Source organism: Microdochium trichocladiopsis, assembly GCF_020744255.1.
Source record: "Microdochium trichocladiopsis strain MPI-CAGE-CH-0230 chromosome Unknown B0I36scaffold_1, whole genome shotgun sequence".
Lineage (NCBI taxonomy): Eukaryota > Fungi > Ascomycota > Sordariomycetes > Xylariales > Microdochiaceae > Microdochium > Microdochium trichocladiopsis.
Genome location: NW_025763544.1, coordinates 4,582,434 through 4,595,441, shown reverse-complemented (window position 1 = coordinate 4,595,441; position 13,008 = coordinate 4,582,434). Strand labels below are relative to the sequence as shown.

Below are 13,008 nucleotides of genomic sequence, written 5' to 3'. Positions count from 1 at the left end.
AAGAGATCGACGCTGGCTGGCTGCCTTTGTCACCCACCAATCGCATCTTGCTCTGTCGCAACCCGAGCGCATCTGTACAGCGGGCAGCGTCGCACTAGGGGATTGATTGACCTCTTTCACACCGAGTGGTGAGCGCACGGCGGCAGGCGCGGAGCGACATTATTCATTTGCTTCAAGTGCCCGAAGCAGTTTCGAAGAGGAATTCGGGGGCCACGTCCCGAGACATGAGCCGCGTGCGACCTTGTGCCATCAATCACGTCTGTGTGTAGTTGGTGTTGCTGGTCGATATCAACGCTCTCTGCACTTGCGATTGGTCCGGAACGGCGGGACGATTGGGCTTTGGGCCACCAGGTTGGCTAGTCCCGTCCCACGACTGTAGGGCTTGATCAATTTATTTTCGGCTTTTGCTCGAGCCAGCGCCGGTGTTTCCAAAGTGGCGAGGCGGGCGGGCGGCTGCGATGCTGGTACCCAGCGCATCGCGACCCAGCATCGTCTGAAGTGCTTTGGGGGGGACCCTGAACGGACAGCAGCGGCACTTGTCTAGCGGGCGACGAAGAGGGGCCACGGGGCCGGCGCCAGCCTGTGGGCAAGTTTGACGTTGATGGCGAGGCCCGACGATGGTGGTGACTGGAGGATGGATGGAGCTGGGGGACGCGGATCGCAACTGCCGGGCGACTGCGCCGGCACGCACCAGGGCAGCTGCAGCTGCTGCATCTGGACATTGTCGAGTCCACTCACTCACTGCCCACGCCCAATCGCGTCCTCTCATCAGATCAGTCAGAGCATTGTGGAACTTCTAAGTTGTCGACGACACCATGCCTGTGGTGACTTTACTCACACTAACTTGGCAGCCCATGCATGTTCGGACCTGACGCCTGTTGCGAGCGAGGACAGCCAGCCAGCAGCAATGACTCTGCCTTGGGCACGCACCACCTCGGCGTCAGCTCGCATCGTCGCCTGTTGGAACTTTGCAGCCCCATGACAACGATCGACGTCGGCTGGGACCCACCCCCAGCGCAGCAGCGTCAGGGCATGCGATGCCTGGCATCATCGAAGGAACCGTCAGGGACCAGGGTCGGCCCTCTACGCCCACTAAACCCTTCTGGAATCCCACCCAGGGCTTTGACAGGAGGAACCCCCTGGTCCCCTGGTCTCCGGGACTAGACGTCAGCTCCGGTGCCACCTTGGCCGTACCAACCCCATTCAAGCCATCATCCCCGAGGCCAAGATGGACTGCCTATCCTCAGGCGGCCTAGCAGTCCACTAACACCACAGGGCGACGTGGACTGACTCCTGCCCACAGCATTCATGCGCAGGGCTTCTCCTTGACAACACTCAAATTATCCTCTCATGATGGCGTCACACCCTGCAACTGCCATCAAAGAGCCTTTGGCCCAGGCAAGCCCGATCTTTGTTCAACAGCCACCGCTAGCTAGCTCAGGGGTCCGCCCTCACGCCCACACACCGGCTCCGAACCATTTGCCACAAACTCTCATCTGGGTTCAGGGGTTGTCGCCTATATTGTGCAGGCGTGGGGAACCACGCCATTCTTGTCTCTGCCCGCCGCACTGCCTCCATGTCTGGCGGCCGTGCGTGAGTCTTTGGCATCGGAGCCGAACCAGTCAACCCCACAAACCTTGCATCGGCACTCTCTCCACCTCGACGCTGCGCGCTTCACCCGGCCGGGCAGCCAGCCCCGAGTGTGCCTTTCCTCTCAGCTACATCTTGCTGAAACATCGCCGTGCTAGTCCCATCAATGGAATCCGTCAACGCACATTGTTCCGCGCCGGCAATATGTCAACGTTTCCACTCTTAGCATTGATCGTCTCAGAAGGGCCGAGCAGCACCAGTTGACAAGGACGCCAGCATTGCCAACAGCCAAGGGGGGTTGCGGCAACCGAGCTTTGTCCCCAGCACGGGTCCCCTAGTCGGAAATGTGACTTCCGGTGCTGCAAGCGATGCCTTCCGGTTTCATACCATCCAAAGTTCTTCCTTGGACACTACGCATTAGCAGGTCAATAGACGAACGCCAGAGGCAGGCAATGACCTTTCCATGCAGCGGCCCAGAAGCTTAAAATGTCAGCAGAGTCAGAATGTGAAGATATTTGGGTGGGGGAATTCCAGTCGCTCAGTCACAGGCGAGCATCACTGAAACTCAAACACCCCGATGCATCACTTGCGTCTAACGGCTGTCTCCATCCGACCAGACCATGAATGACGCCTGGTGCGCTCAACATGACGATACCTGGCTGGCACTGTTGGGTGCATATTGCACGGGACGCATCGGGCCTCCTTTCCAGCCTGTTGAGGAACGTCAAGCTCGTGACTTTGAAGAACATGGCACTGGACTCCTACATTTCGTGCAGCATGTTCGGACCACGTGATGGCGAACACGGCCTTGCAAGATCCACCATTGGAATCTCCCTCGTGAACGCAGGTTGGCTTGTGTATACAACCGAGCACGAAATCGTGGTCTGCACAGATATCGGGTTGCTCGCGGAAACTGGCCAGCTGACTTGATTCTCGCGTCCCATCACCAGGGGGCGACGCACCAGACTGCTTTTTCAGTGCCGTGTCTGGACAGCAACAACAGCGTGACGTCTCTCGAATGTCATTCGGAATATGTCCCGCTTACAGGCCTGGCAGACAGTCATGCAGGTGACGACACAAGGAGCCGTCATCGAGTTGGGGTGAGGAGAGAACTGGCGCCACCAACCCCAATCCCAGGCCAGCATTCTTTACCGGTTGCCACTTTGAGCAAATGCATGCATCCTGCAGCAGCGGTAGATGTGCAAGGCGGCTGCCGATGGCTGGGTGTGTGTCAGCCGTGGGCGCAGCTTTTCAAGTGACAGCAGGGTGGGTGGGGATGGCCTGGTTGACCAGCGCCAGCCAAAACACTTAGCCAGGAGTTGACGAGGCCATGTTCCACTTTTCTTGCCAACTCGAGCGACATCAAATCCAGGAATGCTGGAACCCAGTACAGATGCACACAGATCCCTACCAGTGTGGTACTTGCGCCGTGATCACCAATCATCTCAGGACGGCTGGCCACCCTGTTTTTCAGGATCCGGTGATGTGATTCCTCCGGGTGAGCTCAACAATTGCCCATGCCGAGCACTCCACCTGGCTGTTCCCCCCCCCCAAAAGATACTGTGCTCCAACCTTCATCGATCGAGCCGCCATGGTCTAGCGCGTCCGCTCAGCCTCCCCTTGCCGACAACAATAAAAGCCCTAGACTCGTCAGCGGCTCGTCATGGTGATAGGGGACTTTCTCGAGTGGGCTGCGAATGCGCCAGCCTCGCGTTCTGGCCAGGTTCAGTCTTGGAGGAGAGGGGAAACCCACAGCAGGGGCTTGCGGCGGGAACTTTTCGACATGTCAACCACTTTTAAAACTGGGGCTTTCGAAACGTGGTTCTCGGAATACACTCCTTGTGCATGATCACGCAAGCCCCCTGGCCCATCACCTGGACGCGGAGAGACGTTCCGGCAATCGATAAGCCAGTCGAGACCAGCGTGCGTTGATCAGCATGCAGCCGAGCATGGATCCGTGGGTCCCTGGGTCGTTCGGCGTGCGTAGGACGTTCCGCATCTCTAGCTAGACAATGGCCCTGGTAAGGGCTGCGGTCAGTCGCGCTGACGGGGACCATGTGCGAACTTTTGATAGTCTCACCGGGGTTGATCAGCCAAAGCGAATCTGGACCGTGGGTCTGGTCTCTCTCGAAACAATCGATGAAACAAGCAGACTATTCTCGAGTCGTGGAAACAGTGCAAGCGGTCTTCTCTTGTGGTGTGGTGAGGCAGTCCGTGATGAGAAGCTCCCCGTTGTTTCTTTGGAGGTGGCACAACTAGCCCAGTCCAGCTAGTAGCTCGCTGACTTGATGTCGGTTGATCAGCGAACCCAACCTGACCGTCCAACAGACTAGGTGTGGCTCACAGTTTTGGGAAGCAGGCTCAGGCCAGGCACTGCAGGGGCAAAACTTGCGTGTGACGAATGACATACGCCCGAGAGGACCAGGCCGCTGGCTGCAGACGCGAGTCATCTTTCGACCTCACCACCCTGACCACGGCTGTTTTCGATCGCTTGTGGCCTGTCAGCATGGTGAAGGTGGTTGACCGACCACCACTCGCGATGTGGTGTGGGGGAGTGCGACACCACTGCCAACTTGGCAGCCCCCAGGCCGCCCAGGGTCTGCAAGGGTCACAAGCTTTTCGAGTCCAATCTTTGGCGGCAAGAGGCAGAAGTCTCCGGCCTCGAGCTGACGGACTTTGAGATCATGGAGGGGGGGTCGTTTGGCACCGCAGCAGGCGGACAAGCAAGGCTCACGCGTGATCGGAGAATATCCGGCCATACCTTGCAAGGTCTGGACTGGATTGAAACGGCGCCGCTTGCTCTTCATTTGCGTAGGGACCGATCACCGTTGGCACCCACTCCATGCTGGCACGCAGCGTCGCATCGCGCCTGCACGATTCACAACTGACATAATGCCAGGGGGCTGCCACTATAGCCTACACCACCACACCTCCTCCCTCCGCGGGGAGCGGCGGAAGGAGCCTGGCGCGACGACCATGGCGGTAGTGGTGGTGGCGACGACCAAAACGGCCGACCAGGGTACCAACAAACAGTGACAGGCGACGCCCGGTACCAGTTGCTTGCTTCAGTCTTGGGAAAACCTGCTCCTCCCGGCGGGCCTCGCCTGCGTGGCGGCACCAATGAGGAAAGAAAAGGGCCTACCCGAGGTCAAAGGGTCCCGCCGACGCGTAATGGAAGCCGCACACGGTTGTGTACACGCCACACGGTCAAGGACAGTGGTGGTAGTGCCACCCGTCGTGATCCATCCACACAAGCGATGTCACATCACAAACGGCAGGTAGCGGTCCTTGCTGATCTCCGTGGGCGTTAACCAGACATGACAGCTGCGAAGAGGGGGAGTAGGGAGCGTAGTCTTCTCCTTTGACAAGTTCTGACTGGCAGCCAACGGGAATCAAGTCTCTCCTGGAGGGACCACCTTGGCCGACACCAAGTGGACGCTATCTACCATCTTGAGCCAGACGTTGGGCGTCAAAGACATCAAGAACTCAACCAATGCCAATGCTTTCACACGTCTCGCATGCTCAACTGCGCAGAGGAGTCCTTGTGAGCCAGCTGCCAACACTATGTACATGCAAGGGACCACTCGCCAGACTAGTGCAAGCAGAGCTCAGTGGCACTTCCCTGAACCATACAACACGTGTATTAAAGTTCCGGACGGTGATGTCTCCGGCAAACTACAGCCCTTGTTCCGAGCCCTATCTTTGCGGGCAACCATGTCAATAATGAGCAAAAAAGCAACGTGCCTCAAAAGAGAACCCGCTGCTCGCCCCCCCCCCCCGGAGGCCCGCGGTGCTCCGGCGGCGGATTGTGTGTTTGCCGGTGTTGAGGAAATATCTAAACCAGACGGGGTCCTGAGTACCGGTAGTAGTTGGTATGCTGTGCCACTTTGGCACTGGCATGGTTGGTCAAGACGAACGATCCCGGTACATTTCGTTGTTGCGTGACATCTTGTCTTGCAGGGAACTTTATTCGAATGGCGGGCTGCTGGTGTCGCAAGAGCGGGATGTAACGAGGCGAGAGACAGATCCCTGGTGCCGGTGCTTTTTCGCTGTCTGTGTTGCAACTGCGCCCCCCGTTTCATGGCCTCGCGAGCTCTCCTCTGGGATCATCCATGGTCTAGGCCGATTCAGGGGGCTTGCCGAGAAATAAAAAAGGGCTTTTGGGGTGACTGTGGGAGGCGTTTCCTCGGGGGGATTCGGGGGATTTTGGGGGCTGCGTTTACACGATTGTTTTCCCTGTTTGGAACAGGTTGTGACAGGTGAGAGAGAACGAAACATCCGGGGGTCGTTTACTTCAGTGGGGGGGCAGGCACCACCACAACTCATGGGCGAAGGGAGTTTGGATGACTTTGGGACATCCAAACACGAATTCGCGGCCCAGTTTTCCCAGACTGTGTGGCAACTCGTTGATTTGACCACCCCCCTCCCTCAGGGGGTTTCCAGGGACACCAGAGTATGTAGTGCTCACGCCATGACAGGAGGCACTTATGCGAGGCAATAAAGCGGGAACGGGAATTTGGTCGTATGATGACCAGGGAAAGGGAGACTGAATTGCACAGGGAATTAGACGAGATGGAATGCCTTACAGAGACAGAGAAACTCGGTTAACCGTAGTCAAAGGACGGTCAAAGAGTTTTGCACGCTCAACTACACCCCTTCCCTCGTCTAGAGATCGGTAAAGAAATACCAAGGAGAGATGTACTCTCAACATTTGCGATAGATGTACTATTACGACGCGCTCCGGCGTATCCGCCGGTTGATCTCACCAGCAATCGCTCGCCTCGCTTGGGATGATGCCCGATATGGATGCGTTGCAAGTTGAATACCTTAGGTAGATACCCTTGAGGCTTGGGTTTGGCCACTCGGGCATGCGACACAAGACTTCCTGAACGTTGAAGCCTCGTTCAACAATTTATATTGCCCTCCAAAGAAACCCGTCGGGTCTCGCTTGTGCTTGAACAATGCTCATGGGGGTCTCGACAAGGCGTGATATGGCTACAGGAGAATCCTCTCTTGTGCTTGGGAGAAGCTTTTCAAGCATTATAAACAAGTAGGACCAAGCCATAGCATCAGAATTCGCCCATAATCACTACCCCTTCGTGCCTGCCGGCGAGACAGAAAGGGGGCGAAAAGGGAATAAGTGAAAATACATGTGTCCGTGGTATCATGGCGACGGGTTCGCTCGACATCACGCACCTCGCTTAAATCAGAGCATGTGCAAAGAAACGGACCAGAACCTCTCTCGGGCGATCCCCCATTTTCGGGAGAGCTTGGGTTTGAGCATTCTGGAGAGATATCGCCTGTGGACGTATGCTCCCCATCCTGCGATGCAGGAACCCTTTCTTTTCTCTCCGCGATAGGGAGGTGACCACATGGCCGAGGTGATCATCCCATTGTTCCAGCCTGTCTGTCTGTGTTTAGTGGCTGTGTGACTAGGTTCCACTGGACATTGCTGTGTCCTGCTTGAGATATTGATCGGCTGTTGTTTCTTTCCCTCGTTCTTGCTTGGCCCTGTCTCCCTCTCGAAGTTTCGTACCGGGAGGGATGCCAAGTTGATGGCAGTAGAAACCTGTAACTTTGACTCTGGTAACTTTTATAAATCCTCATGTCCATCTTGAACCACATGTCGCTCGCTACTGCCCGACACTCTGTAGTGCGTCCTTGCTCACCCCCCCTTTAGTTCCCACATCTTCCTCTTCTTGTCTCTGCTTCTTGTCTCTGCTGCTCGTCCGCCCTCTTGTCATCAGTTCTGGACCTGCCAAGAATGACTGACTTCCCCACGAGGCGCGGAAAAGGGCTGGGAAACGCACAGCGTTGGTAGTGGTAACCTCGTGATTAACTCGTTCCGCCGACCGACCAGACCCCTCTAGGACAACCGTTGAGTTCTTCTTTCCCTTTAACTTTGCGACGTCACCTCCTTTCGGCACGATAGACCCAGAGTATTGAGAACAGGAGATCTACCCATCCATCGATACCCACGCCACAAAAGAATTCTTTCAAATAAAAGAGAGAAATAAAAAATAAATAAGGCCCCGACCCTCTTCCCTGTAAAAGTCGCCATCACTCCTCCTGACCAACAAAGAACTACACTTCCTTGGGTCCTGGGCTGACCAAAGGAGAGAGAGGCAAAGGCAAGGAAGAAAAGAAAAACCCCCAAAGCCCCTACTAGGAGCTCATCAGCGATATATGCCACGGTCCTATCTCCGGCACCTACCAGCTTTGTAGCCATGGCTTTCCAAGTATACTCACATCTCCCTCTCTCTCTCTCTCTCTCATTCATATCATCATCATCATCAGCATGAGTTGTGCGCCACCACCCACCACTCACCACCCACAGGTGGCCCAAATAGTACACCACATATATGCCGGACCAGGCTGGCCAGCCCGTCATGACGCACGAGCGACGGCGAGAGACCCCAACCTGGGAATCAGAAGAGGCCGGGCCATGCACGGCCAAGATTGACTGGAAATCCAAGTCAGGCGGAGGGAGTGTGCCAGCGAACCTGGTCGTTGATACTAGGCGTACAGCAAAGACGCATTGACCGTGCTTCTATACTTTAGGCTATCTATATGGCTCGCCAGGATCTTGCCAAGCGGACATATCGTGATGATAGGCAGGTACATGTTCCGAAACAGAACGATTTCCGAGGAACAGTTGCAACGCTAATTACTAGGTATCGAAACAAGCATATGTTTGAGAATGTAAAAACTTTTCATTGTGCAGGTAATTTATGCCCTGTTCTGTCCGCCGTACGCCGTTGATACATACAACTCCCTAACGCCAGCCACTCGCTCTCAGCTGGCTCGAGTACAGCCGGGGGGTATGGAGAGCGTTCCGTGGCCTTCCTTTCGAACAAACAAGCGCGGTGCAATGTGCACTCCTCTCCGTGCCCTCACAATTATGCTGACCGCCATCCGCTGTTAATCCATGCTGATAATGTCGCTTACAAAAGGTGCGCTTTATAGATGTAGGTGTGTGCCAAGATGACTGCGGACTTTGGCAATCTTGTGTGCCAAGCCGGATACGCGTGAAAAAGGTTTGACCGATTCCCCATCAGCAGCCCAGGAGAACCAAGTCCAAGTGTCGTGGATGCGTCCCTTTAGAGGGGGTTACGCCACTGCTTTGCAATGGGGGGCTGGACAGAACGCCTTAGGAAGTGGTTGACCCACCACGGCGAGCTGCCTCCTCCTCCTCGAGCTCCTCCTTGAGCATGCGCTCGCTGAGGCTCTTTGGCGTGCCGGTAAAGGACATACCCTCAGGTCGGTAGCTCCCCTTCTCGTCGACACCCGTGCGGCCGTCCACACTACCCACGAACGAGGCGAAGTTGCCCATTCGACTAACTTGCTCGTGCAACTGTTCGTTCTTAACACTTCCGAGAATGATAGGTCTTCCCTTGTATGACCCCATTGACGTTCCCATCAGCGCGCTGGCCATGGCGCTCGTGGGGGACTTCGGTGGTGGTGGAGGCTTCGAAATGTTGACGTTCCGCGATGCCGAAGGGAGACTGGCAGGAGCGGCGGCCCTGCGTAATGGTGTGACAGTAGGGGAGGCCGCTTCGGGATTCTCCTCCTCTTCCTCCTCCTCAATGTACTTGGTTGGCGTTTTCTTATCTGACGGCTTTGGCGAAGCTTGATTTTCATCGTCAAAGTCAAACAAGTCCTCCTCATCAACACCAGGAGTAGGATGAGAGGCTCTTTCTAATCTTGATGTCTCTGTCATACTTGCGTTCAGCGCGTTGGGGACCGTTTGCGCAGATGCGCCCACAACGGCGGAGGAAGCCTCTGGCTGCGGGCTACTTTTTGAGCGTCGCGCGGGCATCATAAGCTCGTCGCTTTCACTGCTGTCGTAACCCTCTTCTTCCGCATTAGAAGTCTCGTCATGTTCCTGCACGACCGGCAAGCCCGCACTAAGCTGGCTGGGCAAGCGTGCATCATTTATACGATGTGCCACAGAATCGTGAGTCACGGCCGGCTGAGCAGGCTGTGCTGGGGCGGCTGCCTGGGCCAATGCACCTCGTTGCCTAGCACTCCGCCCACCCATGACCAACTCATCCTCGTCGTCATCGCTGCCTTGCATGTCGCCGACCACTGTCCATTTCGACGTGTCCTCTGTGGAATTGCGTGCGAGGGCTTTTAACCGATCTGTCGAGGACACCTTTTTGGGTCTTGGTGGGGAGCTGCCCAACAATTCAGTGACTGGATCGTCGTCGTTGTAATCACTCGCGAGGGTTCCTTGCAACGAGGGGTCCTCCTCAAATGGACCCAATATGTTATCGGCGCTGTTCAATGGTGACGGCGGCAGATCTGACAGACGGGGCGAGAGCATGGGCGACATGGTCGGCAGCACCTCGGTGCCCTCGACCTCGAAACGCACTCGTCTTGGGCTTTGCGTCTTTGTGGAGGAGCTCGAAGACCGCCGCAGAGCACTCCGAGGTCGTGATCGCGAGGCACTATCGTCTGATGTCACGGAGGATAGTGTCTCCTCAGTATAGCGGCGGCTTGGGTGAGGTCGAAGCGTCGAGACAGTAGCTAAAGATGATGACGAGGGCGCAGACGAATCTTTGAAACTGTTAGGCTCATCGTTGATATGGTCACGCTGCTTTCTGGGTAGTGGTGATGTGGACGACGACGAGGTACGAGGGGATGTGCTGGTGTTGGTGGAAGCATTGAACATGACGCTCCTCCTCTCGGGACCGGGTCGTGGTGCAGCCTCAAGCAAGGGGAGATAGCTCGGTGTGAACAGACCATGGAATTCGCGCTCTCGTTCATGTGGGCTCCTCGGACCATTGCCGCTCTGCTCGGGCGGCACCCCAGACGTATGCGGCAGGTTTGGCGGTGGGGACCGGCTGCCCGCGCGGGCTCTCTTGTCGAGCTCGATGCGCTCCAGAGGGTCGGCGAGCTGGTCGGCCTGGATGGAGCTGGCGAGATCAGAGAAGCCGGGGTTAAGGACCGGATAGTTGTGCAGAGAGTCCGCCACTGCCTGCTCGACCTGTGCGGCCACGTCCCGAGGGACGTCTTCGAGCAGCTCTCGCGAGTGCCGCTGGAACTCGTGGGCCATGTCTTGGCGGTAGAGCTGGACCTGGTTGTCGAGCGAGGCGAGCTTGTCGAGCAGTTGGGCCACGAGCGCAGAGACGTTGTCCGTATCTGCAGCCATTGTTGGTGGTTGTGGCGTCCGTCGTGAGAGAACCAAAAAAAAAAGTATAAGACCACACCAGGCAGGAGGGCGGACGCGAGCAAGAAGCGCCGATCGTTGTTAGTCTGAGATGAAGGGATGCTTAGGGGATATGCATCCTCGAATCTAAAGCCACCTCGAACCCAAGACCACAAACAACACCTAGTCCGACGCGCGCCACAGGCTCTTTCCTCCCAAGCGGTGACCCAATTCGAGCCCGGGCGACGACGGCTGCTTCACTGGTGGATTGCGTGATGGAGGGGGGAGCAAGCAAGCAAGCAGGCAGGCAGGACGCGGAGAAGGAGCGAGGCCGGAGGTCGATGCACTGAGGATCGAGAAAGTGAAATGCGGGCGGCGGCGCATGCACAAGCAGTAAGTCAGTCAGTCGAGCTGCCGAGCTTGTGTGGACGGGCAATGACGTGAAGATTATGTCTGGCTTCTGGCCGGGCTGGCAGTGGCAGCCTTGCAGCAGTGCAGTGTCTGTTCTGGCGAGTCGAGGGCCCTTGGGAGACGAGCAGTCTGCCGGTCTGGTCTTGGCTGGGGACTTGTGGCCCTGGGCAGAGACGGCGATATGCGACCAAGGGCGCAAGCGCGTGCGTGCCAGCAGCAAGCAAGCAAGTGGTGGTGGTGGTGGTGTCTCAGTGGGGAGGAGGCGGGCGACAGGTCGGCGAGCGCCGGATGTGGGGGGATGGCGACTGACTGCTGGCTGCTTTGGGATCTGCTCTGGCCGGCTGGTTGGCTGGGTGCAGCAAAGGCACGACCGAGTCGCTGAGCTGCGCGTTCGCTAAGGCCGGATCGCCGATGATTGATGGGGCCGCGAGGACAGACAGGCGGACAGGCGGACAGCGGTGGGATGTATGTACGGAGGGCGGTCTGCGAAAACGGGTGCTGGATGGAGCGCAGGCACAAGGAAGGGATGATGCGCGCATGCACGAGCGTGTGCCGCCGAGCCGGGAATGAATATTTTGTGTGGTTTTCTGGCGGCCCCTGTGGCCAGGCGGTGCCTGTCGGCCGCTGCTGGCCAAGGGCTTCTAGAACGCCATCCCAGGCCCGTGGGACCCCCGTTCTCCTGCAGCCCCGGCCGGCCAGCCCGGCAGGGCAAGGGGCGAGCCCCGACGATCACCAGCGCCCGCTGGTCTAGGAGATGATAGCATTTTCCCACACATTTATGTCAACAATTAGAGCCATCCTCACTCCCTAATTACCTGCAAATCGAGGGCCCAACACTCTCCCGGTCATAATCCCAGCCGCGTCAGTCTGCCACTTGCATTGTGGGCTGCCGCTGGCTTTGCCTGCGCGTCCCGACCTGCCGTGCGTCGCAAGCTCCGTTGCCACCTCGTATTGGCTCCGTTACACCCAGCAGAAGCTCAGCAAAACTCTGGATTCCGCGCTCAACGTACTCTGGCACGTGGCACAAAGATAATGGCAGCATCCCAGTCCCCGACAACTACGCAGGGGGAGCGTCCCGCGGCCGGGACACACCCATAGACAGCTCGCCGCCTTGTGTGTGTCGCTTCGTCTTCCGATTGCACATGACCAGACTCTTGGGTCGGCGCTGAACCAAAGCAGGGTCCGGGCGCCCACCCCTTCGTCAACTCCATCCGCGTGCCTGACCAAACCTGAGCATCCCAGAAACCCAAATCCGTGCCGAGCAAGGAAAGTAAAGCAAATACTCTCTCTCTTTATCCCTCAAAGGCCGTTCAAGTGCTGCAAGGTGTGACCGAAACTACCTAGGTAGGAAGTCAGAGCTGTCACATCCCGTGCACAGAAACCTTATCGGGTTACAACGACCACTGAGGGGGAAGGATGAGGGGCTCTAGCGCTACGTGACGCTCCAGCATCCGAGATCGGCAGGCTGGTCGCACAACCACGCGCGCGCGCGCCCACAGACCTCCAGCTCTCTCCAACCCCGCCCCATAATTCCCCCCCCCCTCCCCCGACTCCATATCGGTAGGAGCCTTATCTCTAATCGACCTGCCTGTTTCTTTCCATGCGACCAAAATCGTTATCGATCGATCGATTGTGTCAAACATATATACACATTGTGAGAGAAAGAACAAGACACGCCGGGAGAGTAGAAATACAAGGGCCTAAAGAACTAGAGAACAGCTTAATCTCACTTTTCGAGCACCCAAGCAAGCCTATCCCCTTCTCCTGTATGGTTTGCAGGTATGTTTGGGGCTCAATCGGGGATGGCCTTGCCAGACAAGCCAAACCTTACACACCGCCCCATCTAGCTTCCATTC

At 57.0% G+C, this 13,008-nt stretch overlaps 3 protein-coding genes across 3 annotated transcripts; 1 reads left to right on the top strand and 2 right to left on the bottom strand.

The window, feature by feature from the left end:
- Positions 1-1,160: 1,160 nt before the first annotated feature.
- On the top strand, positions 1,161-2,354 carry B0I36DRAFT_312062 (uncharacterized protein). Its single transcript, XM_046152455.1, has one exon. The coding sequence runs from the start codon at positions 1,351-1,353 to the stop codon at positions 1,852-1,854; it is 504 nt and encodes a 167-aa protein (XP_046019123.1). The 5' UTR covers positions 1,161-1,350; the 3' UTR covers positions 1,855-2,354.
- A 2,695-nt stretch (positions 2,355-5,049) lies between these two features.
- B0I36DRAFT_18902 (uncharacterized protein) lies at positions 5,050-5,805 on the bottom strand. Its single transcript, XM_046148764.1, has one exon. It carries the CDS (start codon positions 5,670-5,672, stop codon positions 5,199-5,201), a length of 474 nt encoding a protein of 157 aa, XP_046019122.1. The 5' UTR covers positions 5,673-5,805; the 3' UTR covers positions 5,050-5,198.
- A 2,935-nt stretch (positions 5,806-8,740) lies between these two features.
- On the bottom strand, positions 8,741-10,744 carry B0I36DRAFT_344703 (uncharacterized protein; the record flags this gene model as incomplete). Its single annotated transcript, XM_046156289.1, has 1 exon — positions 8,741-10,744. The coding sequence occupies one exon, from the start codon at positions 10,742-10,744 to the stop codon at positions 8,741-8,743; it is 2,004 nt and encodes a 667-aa protein (XP_046019121.1).
- Between the last annotated feature and the right edge of the window lie 2,264 nt (positions 10,745-13,008).